We start from the raw sequence: 18,445 nt of genomic DNA on the forward strand, positions 1-18,445 counted from the left end.
CTGACAGTGAGAACAATTAATCAGTGGAACAGCTTGCCTCCAGAAGTTGTGAATGCCCCAACACTGGAAGTCTTTAAGAAGATGTTGGATAGCTATTTGTCTGAAACGGTATAGGGTTTCCTGCCTAGGCAGGGGGTTGGACTAGAAGACCTCCAAGGTCCCTTCCAACTCTACTATTGTATTGTATTGTATTGTAACTCTATCAGCCAAGGACCTAGAAGGCTAGTAGGGAGATGTGCTTTTTTCTGCCAATGTTCAGCAGGAAATAATAATAAGCCCTTACTTAGCACTGATAGAGGAGCTGAAGGGACAGAATTAATTTGTAAATAGAAATACTAACAGAAGTTCAAATGCAGATTGCTGTAAGATATAGAGAGTACAGTAGCTACTGTTTTACGGGAAATAAGGCCTAAATTATATCAATAATGTTGGCTGACCTTAGAAATCCATTTATTATTAAACCATTCAACTGCAAGTGGTGTTTCTCTAGGAACTCTTACATTTTTTGCCCTTTATAGCTCCATAAATTTTCAACAGCAAGGGAACAGGCATGCCAAGAATAGAGATTTATTGCCATGTGTTCTAAACTGCTAATGATTATGCACATCTTTGTGCAAAAACATAGAAAGAGAGAGGGATGGGGGAAGCAAATTAGACGAACAGTAGTAGTAGCAGGAGTAATGCTACAGGCTTTGCATTCCAAGGCACAGTCATCGGCTGAGGAATTCAAGCAAGGCTGAACACAAATGAGGGGAAAAATCATAATGAAGAAAGTGGATGAGAACGAACAGAAAAGATGAGACTGTTTTCAGAGGAAGGAGGTTTCTTACTTAGAAGATAGTATTAGATTCCCTTGCACAGGTGAGTTTTTAATAAGAGGAATTGTAAAATAGAGGGGGGGGGGAAGAGAGACTTGGTCAAATTTTAGGAAGTGAATAAGAAGTTTAGATAAAAGATTGCCATGTCTCTTCCCCATCTTTTCATCCTCCTTATACTTATGTTTGTGAAATAAACCTAATAATTAACTTCTGTAGGTATCTCTGTTATACAGCTTTGAGACAACATCCAACTCCAGTATAAAACATATCTGACTCCCTTTTTATGATCCCGTAATCCCTTAATTTGGGGCAGAGCTGGGGTTATTTAGCCCATAATAGTAACTTTAGCATTAACCTAAAGTTATCAGCTATGACCCTTTCTGTTAGAAATCTGAGAACATATGATTCCGTTTTATAGCCCTCTAGCTTCATTGTTCTCCTAAGAAAATGGGCCGAGCATTCAAGTTTCAGTCTGTGTTTTGAGTTGGTGTTCAAAACCTGTTCCTTGTCTATCATTACCAAATTGGACATGTAGAATAATGTTCCTCTGTTTATAGGAAGACATCAGTTTTTGCAACTATGTTTTCTATGAACTTTTCTTTACTGTCTAGGGTTCCACGTTTTTTAATTCCTGTTGTCTAGGATTCCACATTTTTCATTTATAAAAACATAAATAAAACAAATCTGGGAAGGAATCCATTGTACATAAATAATGGATACCAACTCAATCATCACAGACATATAACTGGGTGAATAATGTTAGTTTATAGTCCAGTTTGCGAACTATAGGAATCCCCTGTTAGTCTTCCACTAACATTATGAAGCTTAAGGACAGCAGCTTTCTCAAATGGAGAGATCAGTATTTGGACCTTCTCACCAAGCTGGCAATGACAACCTCTGTTCCTGCTTTTGCATACGAGTTCTTTTTTTCCTCTGCCCTGAAAGATTTGAACTATTCCAAAAGCACTCCATAGCCAATCAAATGCAGTCAGTTCTGGAGTGAGTTAAGCCAGGAGTGGATACTTGGGAGTAATTTTGAGCAACATCAGTTCCAAGTGTTCATATTGCACGTAGTAACTAGCAAAGGCCTATTTCCTTGGGGAACTGAAGCTCTCTAGTTTATACTTAACATTCTGATTGTCAGAATTATAGGATGGCTGTGCCGGGAGGAGGGTAGAGAATTAGATTCTGTCTCTAATTAGATGTTTGCTCTTCATTTGAATTTCAGATGCTAGCTTTAATTTTAGAAACTTACCCAGGAAGCAAAATGACTTTCTCTAGCAAAGTGCACCTGGCTTCTTCAGTCTTTGTTTGATAGTTTGTCAGTATTATGAAGTGAGCATGGAGTGGGCCAACCAGTATCTCAGCACTTGGAACCAAAACTTTTAGTGCCACCTCTCAATTTTTACGGATGTCTCCCATGAGTACCCTCTAGATACATGGACTTCAGTTCCTAGGATTCCTCAGTTAGGTTGGCCATTATTGAAAATTCTGATATTTGAAATCTGCATATCTAAAAATTGCCCAGACTGCGAATGCTGCTTTACAATCTCTATGTAAGTAAAGGAAGTATATCTAAACTTCCAAGAACACGTAACAATGGACAGCTCATTATTATGTATTGTTATGTAATTATATAATGGTTAAGGCACCAGGCTGGAAATTGGAGACGATGAGTTCTAGTCCTGCCTTGGGCACAAAGCCAGTTGGGTGACCTTAAGCCACCTCTAGAAAGCAGGTAATGGCAAATAACTTCCCAAAAACTTGCCAAGAAAATTGCAGGGACTAATCCAGGTGGTGCACAGGAGTCAACACTAACTATAAGTGTGCGCGCATGCACACATACACACACACACACACACACACACACACACAGAGGATCTAAATAAGATATATTTGAAGAAGAGATTGGACAGCCATTTGTCTGAAATGGTATAGCATTTATTGTTTGAGCAAGAGGTTGGACTAGAAGACCTCCAAGGTTCCTTCAACTTTGTCATTCTGTAACTGTTTGTAATATATCACTGTAGCTTCACTGTATCCCAGGAAATGTAACCTGGTGCAAACTTTGTGAAAAGATCTAATTAATCAACCACTTGCATAAAGATCCATCTAATAAAGGAGAATATTTGTAGCTCCTGGTTGAAATGAGGGATCCTTGCTGCTCTCTGAGCTTGGCTGTTTTCTTGCAGACATTTCATTAACCAAACTCGGTAACATCATCAGTACTGATGATGTTGCCCAGTTTGGGTAATCTGCAAGAAAACAACGAAGCTCAGAGAGAAGCAAGGACTCATCGAAGATCCATCTCTCTCTCTCTCTTTTTTGATAGATATTACTTTTGGGTAGCTTAGTGAGAAAAGAGATGATAGATGAGATAATCACATGACAAACATTTGCAGGAGACCAAATGTATTTCCACAGTATCTCTTTAGCACTCAAGGAGATAGAAAACAGATATATCTAGCTTATGGTATTGAATGGACAAGTAGTCACTAGCTGCTAAATTTATATTTTAATTACAAAGGAAGAAGATGAGGTATTTTTGGGTAACTGAAAGTTAGCAGTTTCATATACATGAACTCATATAAATATAAAACTTTTGGAGCTTCATAGTAACTTTCATTGTTAAAAGCAAGTCTCTTTAGGGACTGCTGGATTCATTCCCAGATACAGGACTTCAGTGTGAATTCAGTATTTGATGTAAGCAACAATGACAGTATATATTTTCAATCAACTAACAATGATAGATGGTTTTCTTTTAGCACCTAAAATTTGTCTTCTCGCTCTGCACCGTTTCATTTCTTAAGATTTCATTATGATATTCTATGCTTAAATTTGCCCTATTTCAGCATTCCTTATCCTGGAAAATAAATTTATTATGATATTTGATAAAACTGCATGGGAAGATTTTAGCACTTCTGAGCTGAAGAAGAGAGAGAGAGAGAGAGACAAAAAACAACAACACCAAAACCAACAAAATAAAAAACCTCAACTAACCAAGCAAGGAAGCAATGAGAATTTAAACCATGAAATAAAACTGTGAATCCATTTCAAAATGTAACAAAACTTACACACATATATATCCTTGTTCTCTTCTCCAACGCACCTCCCTGAAATCACCAAGACTGATGAGCATTTTTTTGTCCTACTTCTGTTCTTTGAAATTCTCCTTGTTGAAATGAAGTTAAATGTTTACAACTTCCTTTCCATTACCAATGGATGAAGAAGAGCTGGAGGTTTGCAGCTCCGCAACTTACTTTTCACCATCTTAAGCCCATTAAAAGAATGTAAGCGTTGAACAACTATAGCAAAGAAAGCCCTACAGAAATTAATACAGAATATATTTACTATGTAGAACAAAAGCAATGCAACTAGAAGATACTTACATATTCTGTATCAGCCTTGGAGTCATAGTATTCAATATCTTCCTCCTGTAGATTAAAAGAAATAGGTGTGATAAATACAATGCAGGATCCAGGAAGAGTTTTCATCATGAAAGGATCCCTAAATATTAGTTGGGTCCAAATATCATATAGGATTATGGGTCCCTGGAGAATTATCACAAAACTTTGGGAGTCTTTTGAGGCTGGCTGATAGTGGGCTGAGTTGTGATTGGATTTTATGGATGGAGTGAAGGAACAATGCTGGGACTTATGTCTGGCAGGAGATTCTCCAGGGGCAGCTGCAACTCCACCACTTTTCCTTCTGGTTTTTCATAGTCTGTTGAATAGCTCATTAGACTAAGCCAGGGACACTCCACATTTCTTTTGATCTGTATCAGGTATATATGTCATTTGGATATGTATCAGTAGAAACACCAGAGCTTTTGAGAGTATGCTTGCCATGAAAAATGCCTATTGACTCAGTAACTGTATGAACAGTATGATCAGTTCCAAAAGAAAAATGCTTGGTGACAGTGCATTGAGAGAGATGGCTGAACTAAGGTTCCCATAGACCAGAAAGGCTATTCTATGTTTAGAAGCTATTTTGTTGTAATCTATTACTCTTAAGTGAAAATAAGTGTAAACAAGATTTTTATGATTTATGTTGATTGCTTTTATTTAGTATTCTATGACTATCACTGAGTGTTGTATCTTATGATTTATGATGAATGTATTTTTATGATGATTATGATCATGATTTATCACTTGTTGCTTGCATGTGCACTGAGAACTTATGCACTGGAGACAAATTCCTTGAGTGTCCAATCACCCTTTCCCAATAAGAATTATCCTATCCTATCCTATCCTGCCCTGTCCTGTCCTGTCCCTATCCTATTCTTGAAAGCCACATAGAAAATGTTTAAATATATAAATGATTTACAAACCATAATAGCTAGATACACAAAACATGGCATGATAGAAAGAAGCCACATTGTGGCGACATAACTATACAGGTGAACTTGGATGGCTTAAGAAATCCCATAGAACAGAGGCAAATTACTAAATAAAAGCATACAAAATAATTGGCATGCTGCAGCTAAATTCAAAGGCATACCATTGTTAATCCATGTGTACGATCTACATAATTAAACTAAAAAAATGAATGGGCTGTTTAAAATAAAATGAACAAATTTTGTTTTTACTCCCAAAAGGCCAGCTTTCACTCATCGTTTGCCTTAAAAAAAAACTGCAGCAAGAATGAGAGCAGGTTGCGATGGGACTAGCTTAAAACCAAAACCAATAACTTCTTTTCTGAGCCTGAACAATGGTGATAAAAATGCTATTAACAATTCTTCCCTTTCTTTGGAGAACTGTCCTATGAACAGATGATTCTACTTCCACTTCATGGCCTCTCTTTTTCTTTCATAGTTCTGCTCTACGATGTTTCCTCATCATTCATATATCTGAACATATTCATATATTTGAAAGATATCTACTTCAGAATTCACATTGAAATATGTATTTTAAATGATGGTATTCAAAAATATTTGTATTTTAATACATATTCTTGCAACACTTACATTGAGAGAGGATAGTGTTAAGGTTCAAAGATTTGCAAAAGCCTTTGACTTGTTTGTTTTATTTATGTTTGTACATTGATGACTCACAGTGTTTTGTAAGCAGATGCAACTAAATCCAATAAATTACAAAGAGCAAAAGGTAACATAAACCAATAACTAATAAGCCAATATGGGAACCCTGAAGACCTTTTGAAAAAGTTATATTCTGATGTCCCACTAGTGAATTCCAACTCTGTCTCTCAGAAGAAGCATTTCCTCAAGGTGAGAGCAGGCAAGAAAAAAAAATACTATTGTAATTTTCCACCTTCACATTTATGGGGAAGAATTCCTCACTGGGCATGAAAACGATGAATGGGTTGGCCTCATAAGGAGGAAGCCATCCCACATATGTTAAAATCAATATTTTGAATTGTACGTCAAAGCCTGTTGGAAATTTGATGCAGTGCCTATCACATTGGTTGTAGTTGTTTTCACCCACCGGTGGAAATTCCAAATAGCGTAACAGGGATGTAGTTTATTTGTGATCAGGGCACTTCACAATCATCAGAGCCTTCTCATCCAGCTCGGATCACAATTGGCAAAGCAGCCGAAGCTGGACAAAATGACCCTTGTGCATGTCCTTTACTAGGAGTTGTAATTCCAGGAAGACTCCTAAATCTTTCCCTACCTCATTACAAATATGCTGAATTCAAGGACTACATTTCCAAAAGTCATATGAGTAGTTTATAATATCCTTCCTCCTAATTATGATTTAATGAATGTATGAGAAGCATGGAATATATTCTTAGTCCTTATGGAAGAATGTGTACTAACAGTGGTGATTTTAGACATTGCCCTCCTTTTACCCAGAACATCTAAACAGGCAATGAAATACTAGGGACTGAATTCATAATTCCAAAGAAGAACTGTGTGCCATTAAATATGCAGTATTTAGAAACTATTTGCATAGAAAGCTGTGTTCTAATTTCTCTTCTATGCTAGGATACCCAGCAGCTGATAAAATTCATAAAGGGACCAGCAATTCAGAGAGCAGCAATGCTGTCAAAATATAATGCTCTATTCTATCAAAAGGGGTAATTAAAGGGCACTCAGAGTTTGCATTCTACTGACAAGTATGGAATGCAGTGGTAGCGTGCTGTCCTTTGCAGCTCACTCAGGACATCACGGATCCAAGGGCATCCATCAATGGTCCTGAAATTCTCAGTTGTCCTATTAGAAAAAGGATGTACTTCTGCGTCTGGTCATGTTGCAAGGATTGTAACACACTTTGGAGATTCCAGGGTATGCAGGATATTATAGTTAAAGCATGTCAAGAACTGCATGCTTCAGCCTATTTAAACCCTTGGGATTATGGGCCACACATATAAAGTGTGGGAGAAATGAGTTAGATTGGATAGAGATGCTTTCCTTCTCCTGTAAACCAAGGAAAGGCAGTGGGCTGCTAAGAACACGTTTTCCAAGTCATTTCTTTACAACTCTGTCTTTTATCCTGCAAAGGGGTAGGGTCCTTGGGAACTTTAAAGTTACAGGCCTGGCATAATTATAATTGTTACAACTGCTACCTCCTGGAAGTATACTCTCAACTCTTTATTTTAAGGGTAGTGTTTTAAATCTAATTGATTTTAGGGCTTTTAGAGCCATATTTTATTCTTCTATACAGTTCTTTTAATTTTTTAACCTCCTCCATGTGTATATTTATATTTATATTTGTACTTATTATCTATTTGTGTTGTGTGGACTGTACACCGCCCTGAGTCCCTTTTTGGGAGAGGGGGCGGTTTAGAAATGCGAAGAATAAATAAATAAATAAATAAATAAACATGGACAGAGAATTAACTTCTTAAAAGACTAATGAATGGGGAATACATTTCAGATGGAATGTATCTCACTCTATAAGAAGCAACACAATCTATGTGTTCCCTCACAGATCATGCCCATGTTCAAGGAGCCATTTCTATTACTAGACAACCTGTGCCCTGTTAGGTCATCATTTAAGAGATGATGACCAGGGGTGGGCAAAAAAACCAAACAAGGGGACTGGGAGCAAATTATGACTTCCTGTTTGCTTCCTTTAGAGTTTTCTAATGAGAAGCTGGCAGAGAATGTCTGAAATTTTCCTTCCTTCCTTCCTTTCCCTTCCCGCCATTGGCTGGGAAACTGTCATGGAACATTAAAAATGAGAGTCTTGTGACCGCAGCAGCAACCCAACAATGCAGTAGTAGCCAGTGGTACTGAAGCAGCCACCACTCCCCCAAATTGCATTCTCTCGGGAGTCATGGGTCCCAGATTTTGGAGGCATTCTGCAAGATAGCCCATTTGAGGCAACCTGATTAAAAAAAAATATTGTCCTGTGATGTGCCATTTTCCCCAGTTCAAGATCATGACAATGAGAATTTTAGCAGTAGATACGGATGCAGAGATATATAGATAGCTATATAGATGTAGATAAAGGCAACAATGCCTTCCCAAGTGTAGAACACGGACAATATGCTTCCTATTTCAACACTAGTTTCTACTCTTTTTTCTAGTTATACCCACGACATCACTGTTGTTGTACATAATAGCCTGTCTTACATGGCTGCAGAGCCTGCTTGTTTTTGCACTGCCCTTACTTGGCTCTTACAGTGAAGCTATCAGTGCATGATGCACAAAGGATTTAGTTCATCAGCTGGCTTGTTGCAGAGCCTAAAGATGATTGGAATTGTGAGCGAGTGAGTGGCCCAAGGTCACAAAGCTGACTTCCCTGCCCAAGGGAGGGCTCAATGATCTCCCTGCTCTTTGTCCAAACACTTTAACCACTGTGCTATATACTGGCTCTCTTACCTAGACATCACTGTGAGACCTAAAATTTGGCTGACAGTGAGACAACTCAATTCACAGCTGTGAAGACAGCTTGAACCAACCAGAAGGAGTTGAGGACATATTTCTGGATGCTCTCTTCCAAGTGGATTGAACTAGCAACAGATGGGGCATGCCTGCCCCCTATGTCAACTTTAATCACAGACAGCAACAGATAGTTCCTAATAAGCATGTAAATAGATAAAAAAAAATATTCTCAATGATATTAGTGACATTTGCAAGAGTACCTTAGCAAATCCCATGCAGAATAGCAATACCTGGTGAAATTAATTGTAACGATAACAACAACAATAATACAGTAATAGCAACAATAACAATAATACTAATAGAGCCGTGGTGATGCAATATTGAAGGCTAATTCTGCTGACTGCCAACTGTCAGCAGTTCGATCCTGACTGGCTCAAGGTTTATTCAGCCTTCCATCCTTTTGAGGTCGGTAAAATGAGGACCCAGATTTTTGGGGGAAATATGCTGACTCTGTAAACCACTTACAGCAGCTGTCCCCAACCTGTGGGCCCAGCCCACTACTGGGCTGTGGCCTGTTGGCCACTGAGTTGTGTGAATGGCTGGCCAGTGTGCGTGTGTGTGTACCCTTCACTTGTGCTAGCATTGTTGTGAGTGCTACGTGGGCATTATCTTTGCCATAAGTGCCACGTGGGCATTACCATCACAATTGCCACACAGGCACTACCATCACCTCAAGCACCACACACACTTGCAGCCCCATTTGCATGCGTGCATGTGCACCTAAAGGCACCTGTCCATCCCCCCCCTCCCCCGGGGCCACCAACCCAGAAATGTTGGGGAACTTTAGCTTAGAGAGGGCTGTAAAGCACTGTGTATCATTATATAAATGCTACTGCTATTGCTAATAACAATTATTTGTACACAAATATGGATAATTTGTATACAAATAGTTTCTACACAATTCTTATTCATATTCTTCTTTCAATAATACAGATAATAGACTTCATATGCACTGCTGCAGAAATCAATGTAATGATCCTATAACATAGGTCATTTAGATGTTAAATCTGGATTCTCCATTTTATCAGAATTCATCATAATGCTGTAGTCTCTTTGACCATTGTTTTCTCTTTTTTGGTTTTATTTGCAAAGTTTTTAAATCAGAAGTTTCCCTTGCATAGGCTTACATATAATCAGAAGTTTCAATTATGCACATTTCCTGTCAATTCAGTAGATTTTCCTCTGCACGTTTCTATTCTTAATACCTAAATATCAAAGGATAAGAGATGCGCAATGTCATCAGCAGTGCGGCAAACAACTTTGCTGCTATTTCTGTAGAAAGAATCCCCAACATGCAAATGAGAGAATTAAATGGTTAAAAAAGCAGCCAAATATGAAATTCATTATCTCGATACAGTGTTTTGCTGTACAGTTTCAGTCAGCACTTAGAACAGATATAATTGAAAGGGGTATCTTTTCCTGCATATATGCTCAATTTATTAAGTTGCACTAATGAGGCCAATCTATAGAAATAAAAATGTAATGTTTGTTTGTTCAAAATCTCAAATCTCCGAAGATTCTTCACCAATTGCTTTGAAATTTTGACACAACGTTGCAATAGAATACCCACATGTTTTTATATACCTATATTATATAGATGTCACACCTATGACAGGTAAAAACATGCTTTTCTCCCCTCTCCTCCCGCTGGGTCTTTGCTGCCTGAGGCGGGGTGGCACCTGCGCCATCCCTCGGGCGCCTCCTCCCGCCCTTAAGCCAGCCTCCACCCGGCCAGCCAAGCAGAGCTCCAAGGAGGCGGAGGCGGAGCATCTCCTCAGCCTGGCCGGCCGCACGCACTCTCCACCAGCCCCTCACAGTGAGCCAATTACGACCTTACCAAGGCGGCTCTGATGGGGGGTGGCAGCGGTGTCAGCCTGAGGCACAGTGGGGCTGGGGCGCCCACTGGGTGCCCCGTGAGGTGGTGGCTGCAGCGGCGGCAGCATCTTTGGATGGGGCCGTGGCTGGCGGGGGCTGCCTCGCATCCTTCCTCCTCCTCCTGCTCTTCAGGGGACGCCGGACGCCTGCTCTCGCCACCGCTGCTGAGGGAATCTGGGTTGGGGGTGGTGGCCACCTTCTCCTCCTCCCCTCCTCAGCCCGGCTGGGCTGGCGCCTGAGGGAGGTGTCATCATCGTTGGTGGCGGAGTTGGGCCTTCTGCCGGCCCCAATGCAGCAGCAGGCACAGCAGACTGACTCAGTGGCAGAGGCGCGGGAGAGGAAGAAGATGGCGCAGCCCGCGATGCTGCCTTGGTGGGCTGGCAGCAGCAGCAGCAGTAGCACCAGCTTGGAGGACTTCCCGCCTGACCTGTTGGCCCAGCCGATGCCGCTTCCCCTGGCCTCTGATGCCGCCTCCATCTTGGTCTCCTCCTACCCTCCTGGGGCATCTCCGCCGCAGAGCCTGGCCCTGCTCTCGCAGGGAGGAGGAGGCATCGGGGGTTCGGCAGGCGCCCAGTTGAAGAAGAAGAGCAGCTTCCAGATCACCAATGTGACCCCAGCGCAGATCTCAGCCAGCCTCAGCTCCAACAACCGCATCACCGAAGACATGGAGAGTTAAGATGACCTGGACAAGTCGCACACTGAGGACTTCTCTTCCTCCGAGATCCTGGAGGTCTCGCTCTCACAGGCCACCAACTTGGGGGAACCCGAGCGCAGCTCCTCTGAGGAGACGTTCAACAACTTCCACAAGGCTGACAGCCCCAATGCCGTCTCCCCCAACCAGCCTCACCCAGCCCAGCAGCCCTGAGGCCTGACCAACAGCAACACCCACCCGCCGCCCCACTACGCTCAGCCTCCCTCCCACACTGGGGTCTCAAGGGGCCCCATCCAGCCCATCGTTCCGGAGGCTGCCCGTCGCAGGGAGCTTGGAGGGAGCCAGGCCGGGGCCTACGGGAGCGTCCTCCGTGGCGGCTCTTGCAGGGGCCACCGTGGCTCACTTCCATGCCTCTGCCTGGGGAGCCGTGGCTGGTGCAGCGAGTGGCAGGGCCCACCAGGTGGGCAAGACCCTCATGAACCTTGCCACTGCTGGTAACGGCATGGCCCTGCCTGGAGGGAACCACCCTGGGAATGTTTCTTTCTTTGCATGCTTTTGGTAAATGTGCCTGGTCCAACGTCTTTCCAGCAATTGAAAATTGTTTCTCACATGGACAATTATATGTTGCATGTTCTAGAGTTGGCAAACCAGACAATCTCTATATCTGCACAGACAATGGAACAACAAAAAATATTGTATACTCACAAGCATTGTGAAATTAAACATATTAGAAACTTACGCTTTCTCTTTTCTTTCTTTTCCATTTAACCAGACTGGGCCACAGCAATGCGTGGCCGGGTACAGCTAGTTGTATTATAAGTTAACCTGATCTCTACAGCTAGCAGAATTGTTCTAGCGGTAGCCCCAGATTCTAGAGAACTCATATAATAACTTGGCTTACTTAACTGAAATAAAAATAGGAGAAGACTCTTGTATTAACTGCCAGAAGTAATGGTATGTTTTCTGGCAGAAGTCTCCAACCCCTGGTCTGTGCACCGGCACCAGGCTGCAGCATACAGCAACCAGGACCCGTGGACAAGTGAAGCCCCATCTGTGGGATGCAGGCAGCATGCAAAACCATGCCCCCCACGGAAAAAACACTCTCCACAGAACCAGTCCCTGGTACCCAAAATGTTGGGACCCACTGTTTTATGGGACTCTCCTGTTGACATTCATTTTTCTGACAGGTTCATACTCTATGTTTCTTCTTGGTTGTGTTTTTTAAAGTGATTTCCACTGCTTTTTAATATTTTTAAATGTTTAATAATTATCTATTCTAGATCTCTTTAAATATTGACCAAAAATCTAGACTGACTTCTATTAATAACTGGCAATTTAATTGCTATGTACATCCATACCCCACTACATATGCTCCACCAGAACGTCGTGCATTACAAAATTACTAGCTTTATCATTGTGAAGATTTTCTATAAAGAGCTGAGAGGGACTAATTATTCTTTGGTACTATCACAGGGACGGAAACCTGTTTAATTTCCTCTTTCTTCTCCAGAATGCTAGAACTAAAGGTAACAAAAATGGAGACTAAAACATATGAAGAACGGTTGCAGGAACTGGGTATGTCTAGTTTAAGAGAAAGAAGGACTAGGGGAGACATGATAGCAGTGTTCCAATATCTCAGGGGTTGCCACAAAGAAGAGGGAGTCAAACTATTCTCCAAGGCACCGGAGGGTAGAACAAGAAGCAATGGGTGGAAACTAATCAAGGAGAGAAGCAACTTAGAACTGAGGAGAAACTTCCTGACAGTTAGAACAATTAATCAGTGGAACAATTTGCCTCCAGAAGTTGTGAATGCTCCAACACTGGAAGTCTTTAAGAAGATGTTGGATAGCCATCTGTCTGGAACGGTATAGGGTTTCCTGCCTAGGCAGGGGGTTGGACTAGAAGACCTCCAAGGTCCCTTCCAACTCTGCTATTGTATTGTATTGTAAAAATGTTTTGATTTAAAGAGATCTCTAGAATTAGTAGGAAGATGTTCATTATTTAACAAAAAGCTGGGTGTTAGCTGAACTTTTACATTCAGTAAAAAAATTAACTTTCATAAAAGAATTCATAATATTTTCAGATTGTTATATTTTTGTCTAAACTCCAGTGTATTATTATTAGTCTGACACGTTAGTTCTGCAGTTTTCTTATTCAGATTTCAAAAGCGATGGGCCCTTGCCTCCTTCCTAGGGCTGAGACGGAATGACTGGCCCAATGTCACCCGAATGGCTTTGTTCCTAAGGCAGAACTAGAACTCATAGTCTCCTGGTTTCTAGTTTGGTGCATTAACTACAAGACCACATCAGGTCTCTAAAATAAGCTTATATCTATATCTGTGTCTGTGTCTGTCTGTCTATCTATCAATCAATCAACCAACCAATCAATCAAATGCAGGAATTAGCATCTGTAAAATGAAAAGCAGATAATATAAGGTGATAAATGAACATGTAGGGTAAGGATAGTATGAAACAATGGTGGTGGTTTTTGTAAAATATATGTTACTTAATGAAATTCATGTACCTTTCCAATAGCAGAATGTTCCAGATTACATGTTTTTGCTCTTGGAGATAATGTAATATAAGATTTAAACATGCTGTTTTCATATTTCTTCTTCTAAAGCAGAAGAAAATCCATGGTTTATGATTGCAGCATGCCAAGGACCGCTCATAATTCAGGCTCCTCTAATCCTCGGGTGGACTTTAATATTTCTGGTTGTATGGCACCGGATAAATCTGTTTTGGCTGCTTCTGTGTCATTGTGTTGTACTAATCTCTCTATGACAGAAAATTGTGCAATGTAGTCTTGCTGTGAGATCAGAGGTAAAGGAGCCAGGGAAAAAGAAATGAAAATCTAACACCTGCATTGGGTAGAAATGTTAAGACTTCAATTCTAAACTGAAGTTCTTCCTCCAGCTTTTGTATCAATGTAAGATGTATAGCCTGGCTTGCATACTGTATACTCCTACATGCATCCTATGGAGGGGGGGATCTCTAGCATAACTAAACCATTGGCAGCAAGAAAAAGTAAGAAATGTTTTCCTAAACATCACCCACCTGCTTTTCCTAGATTAGCTAAAGTATAAAACAATCAGAAATCTTACTGCATCTCTTTTACTATCTATCACAAGTTTCAGGGCATTGTCTATTTTAGTACAGTGTCATATTTCACTTGGGATATGGCCTTTAGGCCATCCAGAGTACAACACTGACCACATATGTATATATCTCTTTTCTTTTTCTTTACTATATTTTTATTTTTTCTTACTTTTTTCTTTCTCTTTTTTCTTTTTCTTTTTTCTTTCTTTTCTGAACTTTTCTCCTTTTTTCTATTTGCATTCATTTTTACTGTAATAATTATAATCTTTAATACAATTATTATATTAAACGATACTAGAAAAAAAAGCTACAAGGTCAATTCTACCATTTGCACATGGGATTATCCTTACTCTCAAATACCAAAATGTTGGAAGAATAATGTACATTTTTGTTGCAATCAATACACAAACAAACAATAGGAAAACCCCAATAAATTGGTGTTTCTTGCTTGGTGAGGATTTATCCCCTGGGCAGATAAAATCTTTCTTAATTGCCCTCTGAACTCTGCATTCTGTTTAGCATTCTGTTAAATAAGGTAGATCAAGTTCTATGTCTTGAAACCATATTCAGCATTACAATAAAGAGAATGGATTTAAACTATCCCCTGTTTAGGGCATGTACAAGATCTATCAAGCTTGAATCAAGCTTCTTCCTATATCAAATAATCTCCTTGCAAATTTCTGCTCAGCATGGGTAACAATGAAAGAAAATAATCTAGGTAGCTCAAAAACTGACAGCTGATAGATGGAAGGGAACTACACCAGAAAGGGTTAATCGGTGGATTGCCACAATATTTCTGATATATGAAGAAAACCTCTGGCGTTGCACTCATCTCTAATACAGCTCTTCTCTTCCAGATGATGACCTAGTAAGATAGAGGGTTTTATCCAGATAAGGACTAGTAAGCAAAGTTATGAAGGCTTGCTGCCAGCAGCAACGGCTTTTATGGAAAGAAATACTATCACAGCAGTAAATATCTAGGCCTTTTGCTCCGGCCAAAATGATTTCACTATTAGCTCCTACATAAAAAGAGTGAGGGGTCTCCAACCTCTGTTGACTTTGGATGTAACAGGTGACATTTCCCCAAGGAAAAGTAGAAAATTAAGGAAGGGAAGGCCTTATTGGGAGAAGAAGGCAAGCTTTTATAAGAAAAATATATACAGATTTCTCACCTGTCCCCAGGTAAGAAATTCAGGCAGCTAATGTGGAAGGAAAATATGTTTAGGAATAGCTACACGAGTTACAAAGAAAAATGAATAGAAGGAAAAGTTGTGAATGTCATTTGTCTAGTGATGGTAACTTGCATCAAATCATGGAAAACTGTATCTTCCACTGTTGCAATTTTAGAGAGACATTCAAAAGCAGGAGGGGAAATGATGAAATCCTGCAGCTAAAATGACACTGGACTGAGCAGTCAACATACCATGCTGTCCGTCTTGCAGAAAGTAGTAACTACCCTCTCATGGTAATTTCAGCTCCCACCTGGCAGAGACTAACTGTAATGGTATATGGGAATGACTTTAGTGGATAGGAGGAAGAACCGCAGACCTGCAAAAGGTATCTCAGCCCACTGAAGGAAAAGGCGTGTGGGAAACATCTTAGAAAGGACCTTCCCTAGTTTTCTGGAAAGTTAAACTAAAGGATAGGAGAAGGATTTTTGGACTTGCGAGATTCTGTTCCTGAAATCTTACAATACAAGTAGTAGCACTCATGATTTGTGCTTCTTGCCTGGATTACTTCGAAGGGATACACTGAATAGATGGCATCTGAGATCGAGGAGAATCAAAGGAATCCGGGGATATCTGATGTTTTAAATATACTGTTTCCCCCAAAATAAGAGCTCCCTGGATAAAAAGTCCAATCAGGCTTTTGAGCGCATGCGCTAAAATAAGCCCTCCCCCCAAAATAAGCCCTCCCCAAAAATATTGCAACACAGCAGCAGCCATGAGGTGACCACGCTCACCGCCTTCTGCACCTCAAAAATAATATTTCTACCTCCCCCTTTCAATAAGATAGTGCCTATTTCTGCAAGGTTCCTTGTAGCCACCTTTTCTTATATCAGGTTTTTTTTTTTTTTGCCTTTGAGATCATGTCATTTCTGAAGCTCAACAATTTCCCACCAATTTCAAATGCAGCAGATGGGAATTTTAGGAGTTTGCAGTATAATTATCAATTTCCCTGTGTGGTTCTTGCTTGTCATGTTGTGATGGAACAAAATGACAACTGAAAACTTTACTGCTAAGTGGAACACCTGCTTCTAATAACATATGGCACAGGTCCAGGGTATCTGAGGAGCTGTCTTGCCCCAAAGGGACTAGCCCACCCCATTTGCTTCACTGGAAGGTATCTGTTGTGGACCCTGTTGGGCAACAGTTCTGGCTGATGAAGTAAAGGAACAGAGCCTTTTCTGCTGCGGCTCTGGCTCTGTGGAACTTTCTACCGTCTGAGGTGATAATTGCTCCCACCCTTCTGCCCTTCCAGAAGTATATTAAAGCCTGGTTTTGCCAGTTGGCTTGGGACCCCAAGGGGGGGGCAACTTACCACTGGAGGTGGGGTACGAACAAGAGCTCATCCCCATGCTGTCCACGTTCTTGGTTCTAGTTTTTTTTATATAGCACTTGCAATTTTAATTGTTTCTGTATAGATCTGTTTACTGTCTGTAAGCTGCCCAGAGTCAAGGGCCCACCACTTTTGAAATCTTGATAAGAAAACCGCAGAACTGACTTGTCCAGGCATTCATGAGGAATCAGTGCAAACAAACCAACAAACAAACCTATCAATCTATCAAATAAATAAATGTGGTGAGACCATATCTTAAGACCCAAAAGGAACCATTTTATCATTTTAGAACGCTTGTGAATCATTCCTGGGTGAACTCTTTTATTACCCTAGTCATTTCTTTGAAGCTATGTTTCTGAATTGCCTTTTGCCTTGCAGTTGTCTATAAAAAATAATCATTCCAGTTTTGAAACAGGCTTTTAAACCATTGCTCTCATCAAAGAGAAGAAAACATTTTAAGAAGGGAAATTACAGGTAATACAACCACTTGGAACCCAAGTGAAAGCAAAAGTCAGGGCAGCCTAATTAAACCTGATTAAAAGAAGAGGGGCCAATTTAGATCCTCTTGCACAGAGTATTCCTCGAACAAAATGGCAGCGCAGAAAAGGCTCCCACCATGTTCTACCCCCTGTCTCCCTCTTGTTGGTTGGATACGCAGAGAATTTGCTGAAGCAGATCTTAACCTCAGCAGAGAATAAATGACCTGCTGACAGTGTCCATGTGCTTTTTCCCTTTGCTAAAATCTAGCCAGTGACTAACTGTGCCTGCAGTGCTGATTCCTAATTCCTCTCTTCTCCACTTCTCAGCTTTCATTAATATTGGCAGTGGAGGGTTTGGAGTTAGCTGGCACTTGCAGGCATGCCTGCCTGATTTCTAATTCCTCTGGCTTCCTCAGCTAAGAGATTTTACCTTTATTCTCAGGAATTCTAAGTAGGAGCAAGGGCATCCTGGAGGAAGAGGAAGAGGAGGAGGATGCCAGGTCTCCAGTTTTGGCTCAGATTAATTTCCCTAAAATCACAGATATTTCTTTCAGGAAATGATAGCCCTTAGAAATGCCCATAGCCAGAGAGAATCTGGAGGGAAAGTAGACTCTACCATTTATTTTCCCAATGCTGGGTCTCTATCTCTACATAAGATGCAATCCTCAGTCATCCTTAATGTTGCCTTTTAGGTTATTGATTCACAAGTCTCATCAATTAGCTCCTGCTAACAGGGCCAATAGTCCATGATAGTCCAGGGATAATTTTTAAGAAGCTGGGTAATTTAGAGTGAACTCTGGAACAATGTGGGATTACGTTTTGCCATTATTTTCACTTCCCCAGTATATTCCTTTTCCTTAAGGTGGTATACACAACTATCCCGTTTTCCCTATGGTATCTCCTTAATGCACGTTAGGCTGAGAGAAAATATCGAGTCGAAAGTCACCCTGTGAGCTTCCATGGCTAAGAGTAGATCAGAAGCTCCTGCTTTTTAGTCTCACCCCTCCGCTATTACATAATGTTGGCTCTTTTTATGGTGATTGCATTACTTGCTGTTGTAACCCATTTTAGGCCAAGGTGAAAGGTTGCGAGCCTGCCTACCCAGCTGAATG

The 18,445-nt window shown here is 40.7% G+C and overlaps 1 protein-coding gene across 2 annotated transcripts in view; it reads right to left on the reverse strand.

The window, feature by feature from the left end:
* Nucleotides 1–18,445, reverse strand: part of CACNA2D2 (calcium voltage-gated channel auxiliary subunit alpha2delta 2) — a 677,428-nt gene that overhangs the window by 226,654 nt on the left and 432,329 nt on the right. For both annotated transcript variants that reach the window (XM_081936759.1, XM_081936758.1), the window contains exon 5: nt 4,208–4,252. In XM_081936759.1, coding sequence (XP_081792885.1) covers nt 4,208–4,252 — 45 coding nt within the window. The remainder of the gene's footprint in view (nt 1–4,207; nt 4,253–18,445) is intronic.

Source organism: Natrix helvetica (genome assembly GCF_964273705.1).
Source record: "Natrix helvetica genome assembly, chromosome: 1".
Lineage (NCBI taxonomy): Eukaryota > Metazoa > Chordata > Lepidosauria > Squamata > Natricidae > Natrix > Natrix helvetica.